Consider the following 16,543-nt stretch of genomic DNA (forward strand, 5'->3'; position numbering starts at 1 on the left):
TAAGGAATTATTTAAGGAAAGGCTCTCTATAGTCCCGCCAGTGGTTGTTTTCAGTAGAAGAATTGGCAGAGATATAACATAAAAGTAACATAAAACTAGTTTTAGTTAACCTCTATCTTTTGTGCTCTGTGCAGGCTCCCTGGGCACGGCTGGGCGGGTCTGCAATAAGACATCACGCGGCACAGATGGCTGTGAGGTAATGTGCTGTGGGCGGGGCTACGACACCACGAGAGTGAAGCAAATCACGAAGTGTGAGTGCAAGTTCAAATGGTGCTGCGCTGTGGAGTGTAAGGACTGTGAGGAAGCGGTGGACATACACACATGCAAAGCTCCCAAACGAGCTGAATGGTTGGACCAGACCTGAGGAAACGCCCCCTCTGCCCCCTGTTATGCAACCCCTACCCCTTTCCCCTTTCCAGGACATCCTGTGGAACATGGCATTCTGGGAAAGTTTGTCTGAAAGTGCTCTGCATCTCCGCCCTCCCCTGCCCCCAACTCGGTTCATCATTGCATGGCTTTTCTACCTGTCTCTCTGAAAGCACTAGAATTCTGTACCCATCAATATGAATTAACAACCATTAGCCCCTGTTTCTGAATGGCCCTGTGACTGAACTGCTGGGATCAGATAATGAACGGTGAAACCAGTGAACACTTTGGGGTTTGGGTGGATTGGGCTTCCATTTAAGATTCAGTCCAGGCAGCCTTTTTTCTAGCGTGTGGTTCTGGGTTAAAATGGTTTGCTGCTTTCCTGATGCTTTAAAGACACATTTTTACATTAACTGAGCCTACAAACGTATCCAGTATTATAACAACAACATCATACACTCACATAACTTTCTTTCTTTTTTTGAGGAAATACATTTTAACTACCAAAAACTTGGTTGGACTTTGGGAAGTAGCTTGACAAGTGCACTTTGAGAAGTGGACATCTGGGCGCAAGTTTGGCTCTGTGTGGCCAAACAGTAGTCCAAGCAGAGGACTACCAGAAGACAGGGAGATGGACACTAGATGAATAAATCGACAGATGCATCATTGGGACTTTGAATGCAACTGTAAAAAAAGAGAGAGAGAGAGAAAGAGAGAGAGAGAGAGAGAGAGAGAGAGAGATTTATTTAAATTGTAAAGTGTTGTTTCATTTCTCATCTGCGGATGAGACTGCACTACATTGGCTGAAAAAAGGTGAGAGAAAAGAACACTCCTACTATTATGATTATACAGTGTACTCTAGTTTTCTTTGTGTAAGACGACAAACTGCTGCTGAGAAAAAAAGAAGAAAAAGAAGATGGCCTCAATGGTCATTCAGTCACACATAACCACAACATCAGACAGATTTCAATTCTCTGCTCTCCAGCTTGCTTGTATAACATTGTGTATATTGCCTTATCTAAACAGATGTTCATATGAAATATATGGTGAATCAGTATGGAGGAATCTTTGTTTTTTGTTTAGACAGAACAGCATAGAGGTTGAAGGCAAGAAAGCGACTAGATGCAGACAGGGCACAAGTGATCAGTGTGACCGAGAAGGACAGTGAGTAAGTTCCCGTTGTACTGCTGTCATAACCTGCCATGTTATTCCCATGACACACACACACCATCGCTTCTCCTCACCAGCATGAGTTAAAAGACACTGGGGCAGTACTAATACAATCTATGTCGGTAACAAAAGGCTGATTCTGTGTGAGTTAGGGTGGGGTGTGTTATATCAGTCAAGGGGAGGAAAGTGTTTGATTAAAGGCCCAACCTAAACCCCCAACCCTTGCTGGCCTCATCCCACCCCTCGCTATGTGGAATTCCAGGTGGGTCCCAGGCTAATGACTAGATGGCTGTAATTACCCAGGGCTGTTGATAGCTGGTGATTGGACATGGTCGTGCCACAGAGGACCTAGTGTGGGCTCCTGCTGGGACCACATTTAATCAAAGGCTTCTTGGCCGGCTTATCAAAGCGAATACTTTCCAGCAATCTTCTCTGCCTCAGCCCCCTCTGCTCCCCAGACTCTCAGTCCAGTTCAGTCTCTGTTACATTCGAGCCCAGAGACTCCTGATAACGTGAATTTAAAGGGATATTGCACACAAGTGCAATCTTAAGACAAAAGTAGTGTGTATACACAACTGCATGGATGCCATAAGCATGTATTCATTGCCTTTTTACTCAGCAAGCCTGTACTGTCTTATGACACTTCTACATTTTTCTGTGTTGGTCAATGTGTCCCAATGATAAGATCACCACTCCTTGCCCAGGCTTGGGACAGGATGCAGCCATGTTCAGGCCTGACTGGACACACCGATGGCATGACACAGGAAATGCAAGGCATCTGCCCTGGAGATACATTGGGACACAGGAAGCAGACACAAACGCACATACAGCAGCTGAGATACTATAACAGAAAATACTAAACTGATCTTCTGAGTCCCTTCAATCAATACAATGTCTTTCATGTGATTCTGCTTAACAGTATAATGACTGTTTTTAATTGACTAATATCATGATTCCCCTTTCAGTCTATTAACTGCCCCAAAAGACCCCTTAGAACATCCTAGACAAGGTCTTTTAATAGCCAGCGGAGGCCCAAATCGTTAAATAAGATAAGCGTTATTTTTCCTCAGGGTAATATTATTAAGCAATTCCAGTCAATGAGACTATTCTAGTGCCAGCTTTCTGTGGTAGAGTCTATCTGTGTCCTGGATGCCAGGCTGAGAGCATTGCAGAGTTTCACAGGAAAACCATTAGTCTTCACAGCTGGCATGCAGCAGTAGGTTTAGCTATACATGTTATTGCCTTTGATAACATTGCATTCACAAAGGTAATTACTGGGATTTTGGAATGGGAGTGGCGATATTACTAAAAAGAAGTCAGACGATCATACGGGTTTTAAACAAACCCGTAGGTTAGACAAAGTTATTTTGAAGAGAAAATATAGGGCACACGTGGCATCCCTTTTTCAGATCTCAAAACAGAATTATCCTTTTAATTCCAGGCTAAGTAATCTGTCTGGGATCAAATCACAGGCACAAGAAGTTCAGATCAAACTCTAGTCAGGCTGAATTTAAATATTTGTCATTGAAATGAAAAAGTTGCCCAGTTGTATGATACTGGCCCTGTAGTGTTAAATGTCTGGTAGGGTCACACTGACATTACACTTCTGTCCCATTCACTTATATTGAAGCCTATACCTGCATCATAGCACAGTATCACATAATGTTTCCATATTTTGTTGAATGGAAACATTATGTGACCGTACCTTTACACTGACACGCACATTGTGACATTATCTTTAGATTGTTAGCCATGCAGGCAGCCCAATCATATATTTAACATCATCACAGTTATTCTCAACTGTGTCACCTGTTTTTAACACTTCTAATCTATATTCTCTCTCACTCTTGACTCCCCCTGTGCCTCGGTACTGACAGTTGTGTAGATTTATCAACCTTATGTCAAGGCTGTAATGCATGTCAGCCTGAGCTCTGGTTGCCAAATGGCAACAACCCTGAGAATAAAGGATAAACCGCATTCTGATTACATACACAAACATGCAAGTGCACGCACGCAACACACAAAAAAACACACACACGCACACACACACACACACACACACACACACACACACACACACACACACACACACACACACACACACAGAGCCTGGAGGTACATGGAGAGGACCAAGACTGTGTGTGAGTTGACTTTAACATCTAAAATCCATCTTGGACTGAGAGATGAGACTTGGACTGTGAGATGGTGAGATGGTGAGAAGGAGTCACATGGATGGATGAAGGGGAGAGAGAAATGTATAGGGTTACCTAGAAACCTGGCAGGCATGTTTATAAACAGATCTTAATCTGAGCAGAAAGAACCGCGTTCCTCATAATTCATCATCATTACTCGCCCCACCTGTCACATCCTTCTGACTGCCTCCCTCCTGCTTCTTGCCTCTGATACATGCTTCTGTCTGTGGGGATCTAGCTAGAGACCCCACCAACAATTGCCTTTTAACATTCACCTTGGGGTGGTCCGGGTGTCAGCCATGCGATCTGTTTCGCACACATATTCACATGTACATAGCTGCAAGCTAGGATCGGACCCCCTCAGTACCCCTGGGCTTACCTATCACCTGTCTGGTAAAACCCTCAGTATGTTAGCAAGCCTTTCTACTCTGTCACTCAATGTTAGTGACCAGAAGGTGCATGCAAACATACAAGTGTGTATGTGTGGTGGGATCAGTTTACCCCCCCAGGGCCAGTAGAACCTGGATAATTTTTTCCCTGGAGGTTGGACGGGAAGTCTGGTCGAGGTCAGGGGTCATAAAGTTTAGGTGTATCAACAAAGAACCTTCAGCACCATGAACGACCACCACAGATCCGTCGCCTGTTGACACCTCCTAAACAGAAACGGCTTGCTCATGTAGCTAAGTTCTTCTCTGGCTGGATAGCAAAGAGGTGAATTTATTTAAAAGAACACCTGCTCTGCTGGATTAAAATCTGGCCTACAGTGTAGCTCTGAGTTTTCGTTGTCCGGTAATTACCGAAAAAAAAACTAATTAAGAGGACTGAAAATTCTGATTCTCTCCAGTCAGAATGACCGGTGGGAATAATTCCCTCTGCACAATTGGAATTGTGTGCCATGGCGAAACAGGGAAATATTATGAATTACATTACAAAACCAAGCAGAAGACAGTCTAAGGAAGGTCTAAGGAATTGCCAGCATTGGAATTGGAGGCTTGACTTTCTCAATTGCCTGCGAAGTGCTTATTAGAGATTATGGTGAAATCTATCCGGAGTGGGTCAAACTGGCTGAGGTAGCCTGCGTAATTCGCATCTCCAGTGTGCCTGCAGAAATGCATCAAAACAGCGCAGCGAAGTCGCCTGGGGGACGGCAGAGGTCTAATGCACATCGTGAGTTGCAGAAAGACAATTGTTTAAAATTATTTTGATTCAAGTCGGCACTTTGTAATTTTATGAGCCAATTTGTTTGTACTGTAGTTTGTACTGTTTTATTTCCTCTGCCTAGCAATAGGCCTATTTTAATTCAGATCGGCACAATGTTATGTGCATTGATTTAATTTTTTTGGCCTCTCTGCCTGTAGCAACTGGCCTACATTTAAATAAAAATAGTATAAATCTACATCCCTTGATGATATTATTCCTTATATAGCCTGCCTATTAATCGTTTTAAGCGCAATAAACACGGAAAATATTTGACCAGAACTTTTCCAATTTGATCGGTAAAACAAAACCTCACAGGTCACATGACTGGCGCAATTTTTTTTCTAGCAGAAACACTGGTATAACTGCCTACAGTGTCAACTCTTCTATTGATCTTTCGCTCTGCCTCTATCATTGGGAGGGTGTCAGCCATTAGGTATTAGGTGGTGCAGCATTGTTGGTAACAGGTTTGGGTTGGGAGGCTGTGGGAGCAGTAGGAGGTGCAGATTTATTAGGGAGCACAGACTAATATTTACGTGACCTGCCAGGACCCAAGGGGTGTAGAGACAGAGAGGGAGAGAAAGTATGAGTATCAACTGCAGCGTCTGCATTAAGGGGAAAAGGGGATTACGACACAAAACAGTTATCTCCTGAGACCTACAGCAAAAAGTGCCCCCTTTGCCCTGTCATTTCCTATAATGGTTCAAAGCAACTCATTTTGATAGCAATCCCCCCTATAATACCACAGCAACAACTACAGTTCTATTTTCCAAGTAATTTAAAAATATTGGTCAACAGGCAACTGGTTGCCAAATCAATTATTTGATCTGGCAAGTTGCTGAGTAAAAGAATAAAACTGGAATTTTTCTAACAATTCCCCTTTATTGGCAGAGGAGTATTTCAGCACACACTAATCGTTGCATGTAAAATATTTCCAGCGCTTCTATAATTGGTCCAACAACTGACACATACAACCACAGGCAGGTTGACCTCAATAAATTTTCTGTGAGTAGAACGCTTGTGTGACTTGACACAGCACTAATTTGTCATCCCTAATTTATCTGTGATATAACTCACTCGATGGTAGGCCACAAGTCAAGCTTAGCATTGGATAGCAGAATATTCTGCAGGTTTCAGCTAACAAACCACCTCTATTAGGCCAAAGTATAAATAGTGGCAGTGCTTAGTCTTAGTCGGACATTTAAGTTAGTCGCGGTGAATTCTTCACCGTACAAGGTGTGGGCTGCAATGTGACGAGGTTTGTATACGCATGTAACAGTGTGAGTGTGTTTATCTTCCTCCTTGTGTGGGAATTTACAGACACACCTCGCAAGGCACAAACAACGGTGACCTGGAAAAATAGTCGAAATTCCACCAACATACCAGGGAATCTGGGGGTTTGGGCTGACAATACACACACACACACACACACACAATGGGAGACAGAGGTGTGGGAAACAGGAGAGATACAGGGTCAGGGTCAAATTGTGTAGGCCTCACAGACATAGATACCAGTGAGTGATACCAGCTGACACACACTGATGCTGACACTAACAGTGATACCATGGCTACCTGAGTGGCATTGATAGATATAGCGCTGAGCCATCCCAGCGTGCACACACAATCAAACCAAAACTCAGCTCATCCCTGTGACTTTTAATCAGCATATGCTGCACCAATGGGTTGTACGCTCTGTCTCTTCAAATCAGAAAATCAGTGTACCAGACGCAACTTTAAAGGGTCTAAAAATTGAAAATAAAAATAACATAAGACAAAGCTTCTTAAGTTGAAAGTGGGTAAAAGCTGAAAGCATCTACTGGAGTGTCTACCTGAACTCAAACATGTTCACAACTGTGTGTTTATTGTTGCTTAGAGTGGAGAATATGTGTTTACCACATCACTGGAGCCAACGACCCACTCCCTGTCTCCTAGAGTCCTCACCTTGAAAAACACAAACCACTAAAGATACACACAAATTCACTGGTATAACGAATCCCAAACTCACTTCACACAAACAAACACTCTCCATGTGGAATGTGGGAGACTGTCTTGTTTGTGTTTTGAGGTGCAGTTTTCCCCAATGTTCATTTTCCTGCTCATCTTCCCGGAATATACTGTATATTCTCGTTGGCACTTAAATTAGCCCAGGCATAGAATTACAGAAATTGTGGATTATCTTTAACTTCATATGTCTTTTTCACAATCAGTCGGTTGATGCCTACAGCCCAGTGCAACAGTAACAAGCCTCCACACTACCCCTGACTGGGCTTCACCTTCTACCAGCACTGAGACAGCCCATCGAGAGCAAGGACACAGTACAGTAGCCTCAGTCGCTCAGTAAACAGTGGTAAACAAAGCAAGCGCTCGGCATGAAATGGAGGAATACTGTGCACAAAACATTTACACAGAGCTGCCACGGGAACAATATCATTTCAGTTTTACAATAAAGTGCTGGTGTAACAAAAACAACAGAAGGAAACTCATCTGTCCCTCTCTCTGTTCAGGGTGACTTGCTTATGCTTCGGCCGCCCACTCTCTGTAAGGAGATAATTCAATCAAGTCTAATAGAGCTTTCACACAGGCTTAACCCAGCTTTGATACTAATGCTACAACACCCAAATCCGGAGTCTGAGCTCATATATCTAGAATTTTATTCTATTACATGTCAATAGATGACATGTTTTACTGTTACTGTTAATATCTGGACTTTGTTAACACATATTTTTATTCCAACTGGCTACTTCAAATTAGAGAAATTTGAAGTAGCCAGGGACAAACCACACCTTGTTTTGGCAATATCAGTAACTCCAGCTAACTACGGATAATGTTCTGATTCACCTCAGACTGGAAAACTGCTCCTCTCGAGCAGAGACTGTGGGGACAGGCAGCAGCACCAACTTCACTGTACTAGGTGTACATTATAGATCATACAACCAACACATGAACATATGTGACAGGACATACAGTACACACGCATGCACACTATATGCAAACAACCATTTACACCAGGTGCACACACATACATACAGAGGTTGTGAAAACATAAATCACTCTTTTATGTTGCATAGTCTAATGAAACCCCTTGCAGGAAAAAGCACACTTAAACTAGTGTGTGTGTGCTTGTGTGTACACTTGTGCATGTGTGTGTGTGAGTGTGTGTGTGTGTGTGTGTGTGTGTCAAGTACGCCGGGGCAGCATGATTTTAATCTCACAAGTCACAGTACCATAACGATGCACAAATCTTCATTATTGGCTTGGAGCTCTGTCTCTATCAAGTGTTTGAACCGGGATAGTCTAGGGGAGAGTAAACAACAGTCTAATGTGTTTATCGGACACTAAAGCACACACCAACAGCTGTTTACCACACAGAGAGCCAAGCCGCAGACAACAACACAAGTAATATGTAATCTGACGGACTTACATGCTGCAAGGAAAGGTGATGTTGAAGGGTTTCTTGGATTGGTTGGGGGAATCTGACTATATGGCCACCCTGAACAGGAGTAACCACCTGCCTGCAATGCACTCTCTCACCCTATAGTTTAGAGGCAAAGCGGGAGAGTGAGGGAGAGAGAAGGAAAGTTGTGTATGTTTGAAAAGCCTCCTACTCGTAGTGAACAAATCAATAAACATGATTCGACTTCACAACAATACACCACGCCAGACTAAACAACATGCAGATATACATTTAGGAAAACCTATAGAAACAATCATTATGAGTATGCATACCGTGCACACAAAAACCCACAGCAGATGTCATCACCAGGACTATCCATCACAGTAGCAGCCTCTACCCTTGAAATATCAGTGATTAACTGATTATCAGTTCATTAGGTTTTGTGATCTAGTCCTACAGTCCCTTTACAAATGATTAATGTTGGTAATGTTGCCTTTAAAAAGAGAGTTTAAGAAAGAGACTTTGTATGGATGAATTACTAAAAACAATGTAAAATACAAATACAAATGAGAGCTCAATTACCGGGATAATACATATACTATATACTTTACAGGAGGATGACAACAATATAAAGCAGCTACGCGTGAGGTCTTTGCCCATGGGACAAACACAAATAGATGAAATACTGCAACTTGCCTATTTGTCCTCACAAAGAAACAACAAGGAGCATCGCCAAATGTGGTCTGACGCACTTTGCATGCTACATTGGCTGGCTCTAGCATTAACTATTTAGGTTTGCACATCTTCAGTGTCAACATTGTTTGTGTGTCTTGGCCAAATGTATGCGTACATCAAAATTCCCTGGAATAGAAACTTTATCCTTACTTTATGCATCCTTGTGTCCACGTTCCTTTGTTCTCTGAGTCATGATCTGAAAATAAATAAAAATAGAAGATACAAAAAAAGAAAATAGTTAGACATGAGAATTAGATGAGACAGTTGATACCACTGTCATGCCCACGCAGTAAATATGAAGCTGCTGCCAGCAGCAGTCTGTTAGCTTAGCACAAAGACTGAAGGGGGAAACAGCTAGCCAGCTGTGCAAAGGTAACAAAATAAATCAACCTACCAGCACCTCTAAAGCTCAACAATTAACACCTTATATCTTGTTTGTTTAAAAAGTACAAAAAACGGAAGTGTAAAACGAGATGTTGTGGTTTTTGCGTGGGTTTACGTTCTTGGCTGGGCGCAGTAACCTCCTGGAGTCTCTGCTGGTTATGGAGACAACGAGACCCCACGTAAAACCATGTAACGTTTCTACACTTCGTTTTTTTTTAACAGATTAAACACACAAGATTAGTATAGAATAGCATTTCATGTGCTATTTAATCTCGTTTGTTTTATCTCATGTGCTACTTTTAGTGTTTGTTTATATTATGTGTGTGTCCATAGTGGAGCTGGACAGTTGCAGTATTTCAAACATCTATGTGTGTTTGTCCCTGGCAGACCTCACGCATTGCTGCTTGCAAATATATATATGTTTTTATCCTTATATAATGCTTTCATTGAACTCTCATTTGCATTTTAGATTGTTTTTAATCATTCAGAGCCATCTCTCCCTGATAGTGTCTTTAATGTCCACTCAGAATTAGCGGTATCTTTGGCGGTGGCATCAATAACTCTGTCAACATCATAACCATCACTATCAACTGTCCAGTCCGTCCTCACACACACGATCATTACCTTGAGTATCATGAAGCACTCTGCCAACTGTAAGGAAGATGTATAGTTGAGGGGGTCTAGTGTGGGACTGAGCCCAGAGGAGAGAGGCCTCTCTGGTGTGAGGAGGGCTGGATGAGTGTGACTCTCAGCCCTGTCTGGATCCAGGAAAGAGTGAGATGCGAGAAGGGATGGTAGGAGATAAGTCCACTTCAGCAAGCTCAATGTGACACTTCAGTACAGGCACAGCTCTCACCCTGAGCACTGTCTGTCTGCCTGTCATGACAGAGAGAGAAAGGGACTTTGATAAATTCAACTTAGATCAATATGCTTAATTGATTGATTGATTCATAAAGTACAATTGAAAAACTACTCACTTTAGCATAACTAAAGTGATGCATTTTTGGTCTGGCTAGTACAAAATACACAACAATGTGGCACTGATGCGATATCAGCATCTAACAAAGGTAACGTCACTGAGGCCAGTTCATCAATGTATGTGTGTCTGAGCATGTATGTGTGTGCGTGCAGGCTGCAGGCACAGTGACAGAGACAAGGTGAATTGGTGTCTGAAAAGCGAAAAAAAAAAAAAAACACACACACACACACACACACACACACACACACACACACACACACACACACACACACTCCTCCACTGGCATCCAACCAATCGTGTTGAGAAATAACTCGACCCTTAACATGGACAAATAGGTGTGGATAAGGCCTGCGTTGGGTCTGCTGAAAATTGCCGATTCATCACAGATTTCAAACAAACAGATTAGAAGAAGACTGTTGTGGTATTCAAATGGATTTATAGGATTTGCCCGTGTATACACTCCGCCGTGCTGTGTGAGATTCACAAGGGTATTGCGAGTACTAGAGTGTGTGAGGGTGCCAAAACAGTGACAGGCCATTCTTCTGCAAACAGCTTCTCAACAAACTCTTATCTCTCTTTGCTTTCTCTCTTCTCATCCATTCCCTTGTTTCTTCCTCTCCTGGAAGAAATGCCCTTTGATTACATTTCCATCACAAATAATGTATACGTGCTACATTTGTCAGAAAGGCAAAGTTATAATAGGACCTTTTAACTAGCTATCAACAGTGCATCACCAGAAAACTGGACACAGTTATGTGCTGATGCTTCTATGGAAAAGCAGTGCTATGAGTTTGAGTGTGTGTGCCAGTGTGTATGTGGGAGGGGTGGTCCTGTGTTTCCAAGTGACCTCAGTGGCCCAGGCTGCCTGTCTATTAGAGCAGGGGCTATTAGACCATCAGAAAGTGGGAGCATCCCCTCTCGCCATATTGATAAGATCAAGGCATTCCGATGGCCAGAGCAGTCATTACCCTGCTCTCTAGCCCATAATGTCCCTCCATTAAAACACCCTGTTGCCATGGAAATGCAGCTGCGGCCGTTTAAGTCATTTCTTGGCTCTGCTGTCTCTCTGGGTCATTGACACACAACACACAATGCATCGACATGTCGTCAGATAAACAGTTACACATGCACACACTGGGGTCATAGCCGCCAGGACAGTGAGATGATCACTGACACTGAGTCACTGTCGGCGCAGCAGGGCTGAGAGAGAGATGATCGTACAGTAAGACAATCTGGACGGCTGAGTCACCATGCACTCTGACAGCATTCAGCTTCAAACACAAACATGGGTAGGCAGACAGATAGGAGGCTGACAGAAACACACACACAAACAGACACATGCACACAGCACTAAAACTGATCAGGATAAACAAACACCTCTGGTTGTTCTGCAGATTTTGTGTCAAACAAACCCGACCCCCTGTTCCTCTAATCCTCATTTGGCCACTTACAAACTTTCTACAGTCATAAGTAGACACCTCCTACGCTCAGATACACATACACACAAACTAACCCTTCTTAAACTATGAAACTCCCAACCAGCATGATGACTTAACAAACCATCTAGTGTTGCTCCTGAGGAACTATTGTGTACGTTGTATAACACCTAATTTAGTCCCTGTACGTTGCTCTTTTTATACATATATATTTAATATTATGTCATTTTTATTTGTATGCACCTACTAACAGATTTCTGCACAGCACAGTTTGATTGTACTTTTGCAATGACAATAAAACATTCTTAAAATATATGTCATAATAACTATCATGGTAATTATCCTGTCCCCATGAAATCTTCCCTCTGGTTACTGTTTAATGTCAGAACATAAAACACATTAAATCTGATTTGACAGGTTACATAGGTCTTCTACTTTTTTTTAGTTACTGTATGAAGAGTGAAGAGACCAAATTGAATAAATTAACTTAACTTAATTTATATAGCACCTTTCAAGACTACAAACTAATTACCTGACAAATAAATTACCTAAAAATATTGTAGGCTACCATTATGTAGAGCTTGCTAAAGATGTAGACAGTCTACATTTTTGAAATGAAAGTAGGTCTACGGTAGACCTACTTTCAACCTACTTTAGCCAATAAAGTCTGCTTTAACACAGTGAGCAAAACTTTGACTGTGTTGCCCCCTAGTGGCCAAAGTTCAAATACAAACAAAAAACTAAACTAAACTAAAACATGAGTCAAACATAAACTAGCTGTTTAAGACTCATTCGCCATCACAGTTCCTTCCTTTAGTGCCATCAGGATCAGAATTCAAATGAGCTTTCTTGTGGTTTTTTACGCCCTATCTCATGGGTAGATGCAACCAATTGTTGCTGTGGTCCCTGCTGTGGCAATAGGTGTCTCTACAGATGGCCAATGTAATTATTGATAACAGACACAATAGGTAATCAGTGATTACTAATCCCCCTATAATAAATATTACAATATAAGAGAGGGAATTTTTTAACATATTTCCAAATATGGTATGCTCATGAATATTTAGATGAGCTGTGCGCTGATTGGTTTGAACAAACCACATAGAAACACATTGGAAACGAGACAGCAGGTCTCATATTTCAGACACTGCAAAGTTATACATTGTTTGTCTACTATTTCGTTATTAAATTCACTTCTGAGACTTTTTTATTCGAGAAATCAATTATATAAAGCTCAAATATGGGCCGTTATACAAAGATTTATGGCTAATTGCAAATTTGGACGTGTCGGACTTCAGGAGCTCCACACAGTCTGACGAGAAAGCGGCAACCTCCATACCCAGTGAAAGTCACCGTTTCTCGGTTACTTACTACCGGCTGCCAGTTGCCGGCATAACTAGAGTACATTTACAGTTAGAATTTTGTCACGCCACTTATATTACAGCTACCCCAAGGTCATATAAAGCTAACAATTGTGTCCGATTTCAATTTAATGCATTTTGTGAACGTGGGTTTCGATGGCTGCTAGTGTCCCTTCAATCCTATGTGTACAGATCGCGGCTAGTTAGCTACACTTTCGGCATCACTGGAGTATATTTGAATTTCGTCACGCCACTTATATAACAGCTCCCTAAGGTCTTAACAAAGCTAATTCAATTTCAATTTAATGCATTTTTGTGAATTTTAGGGATCTCCTTAGGAGGAGCTGCTAGCTATGCTATGTGTCCCATTTAATCCTATGGGAAAAGATCGTTGCTACACTTTCGGCATAACTATCATATATTTACAGTTTGAATTTCATCACGACATGTATATCACTTGCCTGGCTGACACCAGACCCTTCTCAGTTGTAACTGAGAGTGGGTCTGGGAAAGGTTCATTGACAGTTCATTTCCAAAGGGGCGTCACCAACGGACGCCGCTCAAATGCCTCTGGGTGCATTGGATAGTCCAACCAATCAGACCAACAATCCGGGTGAAGTTGCGCTTCGGTAGCCGTCATGTTGAATGTAAACAAAAAGCTGCTCGCCATCGCTGCGCTATCGTCGTCGCGTAAAGCCCGCCTCAACGGTTGTGATTGGTGCCTCGATTTTGGGGACATTGGAAATGGGTTCGATTTTGGGGACATTGGAAATGGGTTTGAATGGGCTCTTTGCCAGACTGACTTGCAGAGCAAATCTCAAATTTGCCTGAAGTTCGTCAGGGTTTACCCAGGCTAGTATATCACAGCTCCCTAAATCTTAACAAAGCTACTGATTTCCATTTAATGCATTTTTGTGAATTTTAGGGATCTCCTTAGGAGGAGCTGCTAGCTAGGCTATGTGTCCCATTTAATCCTATGGGAAAAGATCGTTGCTACACTTTCGGCATAACTATCTATATTTACAGTTTTAATTTCGTCACGATATGTATATCACAGCTCCTTAAGGTTAACAAAGCTAACATTTTTGTCCGATTTCAATTTAATGTATTTTTGTGAATTTTAGAGGTCTTGTTAGGAGGAGGCAAGCTAGATAGCGCTCATTGATAGAGCTCCATCCAGTTCACTCGCGGACAAGAGGCGTTTATTTCCCCGATCGTTTGTTTAAATAACTCAATACACATATCCATTATAAGATTAACTGGAACTTGTGGTAAGAGATTGCAGGAGTAACAAGCTCGCTGACCGCGCCCTCACTCACACAGACCGGCCATTTAACAGGAAGAGGGGAGCTGCAGGCCCTGGAGCTCTGTCAGGGCAGCGGTGTTTGGTAGTCCACTAACCCATAAATGGTGACTTTGCGTGAGTATCGAGCACCGTGGGCTGCCAGCCGTGACGGAGCTCCATCTACCTCACATCAGGCCGGTTTAGCCATAAATTTTCGTAAAACGGCACATATTTGACCTCTACATAGTTGTTTTCTCGCATAAAAAATTCTCAGAAGTGAATTTAGTGGTAAAACAGCAGATGAACAATTTCTGAGATCTGCGGGACCTATTCAGAAGACTAACTGACCTCAGATCAGATAGTGGCCTATGGAAATTTTGGGGCGTTACAAAGATAGAAGGTAGAGCCAAATAAGGAGGAGTTGAGAAGTTAGATATCCCTTACTTAAATATACTATCTCTTTATTTTAAGAAAGTTTCTCATTATTTTGAGATAATAAGTCATTATTTTAAGATGCAAACGTACAGCTAAGTAATTATTTTAAGAAAGTTTCTCAATATAGATAATGATGACTTAGCTAAAGGATCTTTTTTTTCCCCATCAAATTCGCAGAAATGGGATTCCATACATTTGCGACTCCTAACCGTTCTCTGACTTAATACATCCATCCTATGCTATGCTCCTAACCATAAACTAAAACTACTCGTAAGTAAACATCAACCACGACTTGGAAAACATACTTCAGCACACCTGTTGAAATTGTACAAGCTGCAGGTGCTAGGATACACTCAAACCGGAATTCTGTTTATCTTTAAATCAAATCTTTAACTTCAAATTACTTTTCCCCAGTCTCCCGTGGTGCTGCTACATTATGTTCTCCGCCAATAAAGTAAGTTACTATACCGATATAACGTTGTTTGCTACATAGTAACGCCATATTACCGCCGTTTTCTGTGGTTGAGGTCACTGTTAGCTGAAGTTGAAGTTGTTTAAGGGCTAACCTTAGTAGGCAAAGTTAACATGCTATTTATTTATAAATATGAACTAGGTAGCTAAGCTAGCTAGCTAGCTAAATGTTAAACTTACGTTACACTAAACTGTTGAAACTAAATCACTGACTAAACCTGGCAGTTAGCTTATACTTACCATACACCCAATTATTTTGTTTTGTTTATTAACACTAGCTTCACTCTTTCTGCCTCATCTGTGCCAAGCTCAAATTCCTTAAGTCAGCTTTCTTCCTGTGCCGCCTAGCGGAACGCGGATACATGTAGAAACTAGCCTAGCTAGCTAGGCAACTACCTAGCTAAAGTTACTTGACTTGAGAAATATTTGTAACGTAGCTACAATGAGAGTGAAGTATCACATTACGTTCAGGCTTGATACCACAACTTGCATTCATTCCCTAACTTTTTTTAAAAGTGGATGAATTTAAATGGATACATGTAGGCCTATGTTTATGCTAGTTAAGGCTAATACTATTTTTAAATCTATTTAATGCTATTATGTTCAGTCATTGTTTGTTTTCTGTTCTGGAGTAATGTGCAACATTATTTTTGGGGGTGCTCTAGTTAGGTATTTTGATGAAATGTTTAACATCACATATAACACAGGCCTATAAAAGCCAGAACCTAGGGGATCACATTACTGAAGGAATGGTAATGCCAGCACATAGGACTGAGTGATTTTGCTATAATCACAACTTATCGTTACCTCAGACAGTAGGTTAATGGTCCTTTCTGTTTCCCCCAGTACCATCAGGACCAAATTAGCTTACTCCACTGCAAATGCAGCAAGCAGCTGCAGATGTCGCCTGCAGCTGTCCATTCTGTCCAGAATGCAGGACCAGGAAAATCTGGTTACTTGAATGGGCCACAAAAGAAATTCAGTGAAGAAGAACAGATGGCTCAGCAGGCCCGCCAAAAGATTCAAGCTCGTCTGAAAATGGCAAAGCTATTTCAGCAATACAGGTGAGAAAACCTTCAATTGGAATTCTTAAGCTCAGACAGATTCAAAGCTGTAATTACTGATATTCAAATATTCA

The 16,543-nt window shown here is 41.8% G+C and overlaps 2 protein-coding genes and 1 long non-coding RNA gene across 5 annotated transcripts in view; 2 read left to right on the forward strand and 1 right to left on the reverse strand.

Moving 5' to 3' along the window:
• LOC120558898 (protein Wnt-2b-A) overlaps window positions 1-1,423 on the forward strand; it is an 18,982-nt gene extending 17,559 nt beyond the window's left edge. The window contains exon 7 of the mRNA XM_039800237.1: window positions 135-1,423. Coding sequence (XP_039656171.1) covers window positions 135-364 — 230 coding nt within the window. The 3' untranslated portion in view covers window positions 365-1,423. The remainder of the gene's footprint in view (window positions 1-134) is intronic.
• On the reverse strand, window positions 961-15,850 carry LOC120558923. Of its 2 annotated transcripts, XR_005639206.1 has the most exons (5): window positions 15,646-15,850; window positions 10,063-10,314; window positions 9,205-9,250; window positions 8,347-8,457; window positions 961-1,050 (listed from the first exon to the last, which is right to left on the reverse strand). It is a non-coding gene; the product is annotated as an uncharacterized LOC120558923 (long non-coding RNA). The 2 variants fall into 2 exon arrangements; XR_005639207.1 differs by lacking the exon at window positions 8,347-8,457 and having other exon boundaries at window positions 971-1,050.
• The window catches only part of LOC120558882 (putative helicase mov-10-B.1), a 13,644-nt gene continuing 12,281 nt past the window's right edge, over window positions 15,181-16,543 (forward strand). Inside the window, exons 1-3 of one of the 2 annotated variants that reach the window (XM_039800210.1) lie at window positions 15,181-15,204; window positions 15,349-15,388; window positions 16,252-16,469. In XM_039800210.1, the coding sequence (XP_039656144.1) occupies window positions 15,371-15,388; window positions 16,252-16,469 (236 nt within the window). In that variant the 5' untranslated portion in view covers window positions 15,181-15,204; window positions 15,349-15,370. Of the gene's footprint in view, window positions 15,389-16,251; window positions 16,470-16,543 lie in introns of both variants that reach the window. The other variant, XM_039800209.1, reaches the window with a different exon arrangement.

This window comes from Perca fluviatilis, chromosome 5 (assembly GCF_010015445.1).
Source record: "Perca fluviatilis chromosome 5, GENO_Pfluv_1.0, whole genome shotgun sequence".
In the NCBI taxonomy this organism is placed as follows: domain Eukaryota; kingdom Metazoa; phylum Chordata; class Actinopteri; order Perciformes; family Percidae; genus Perca; species Perca fluviatilis.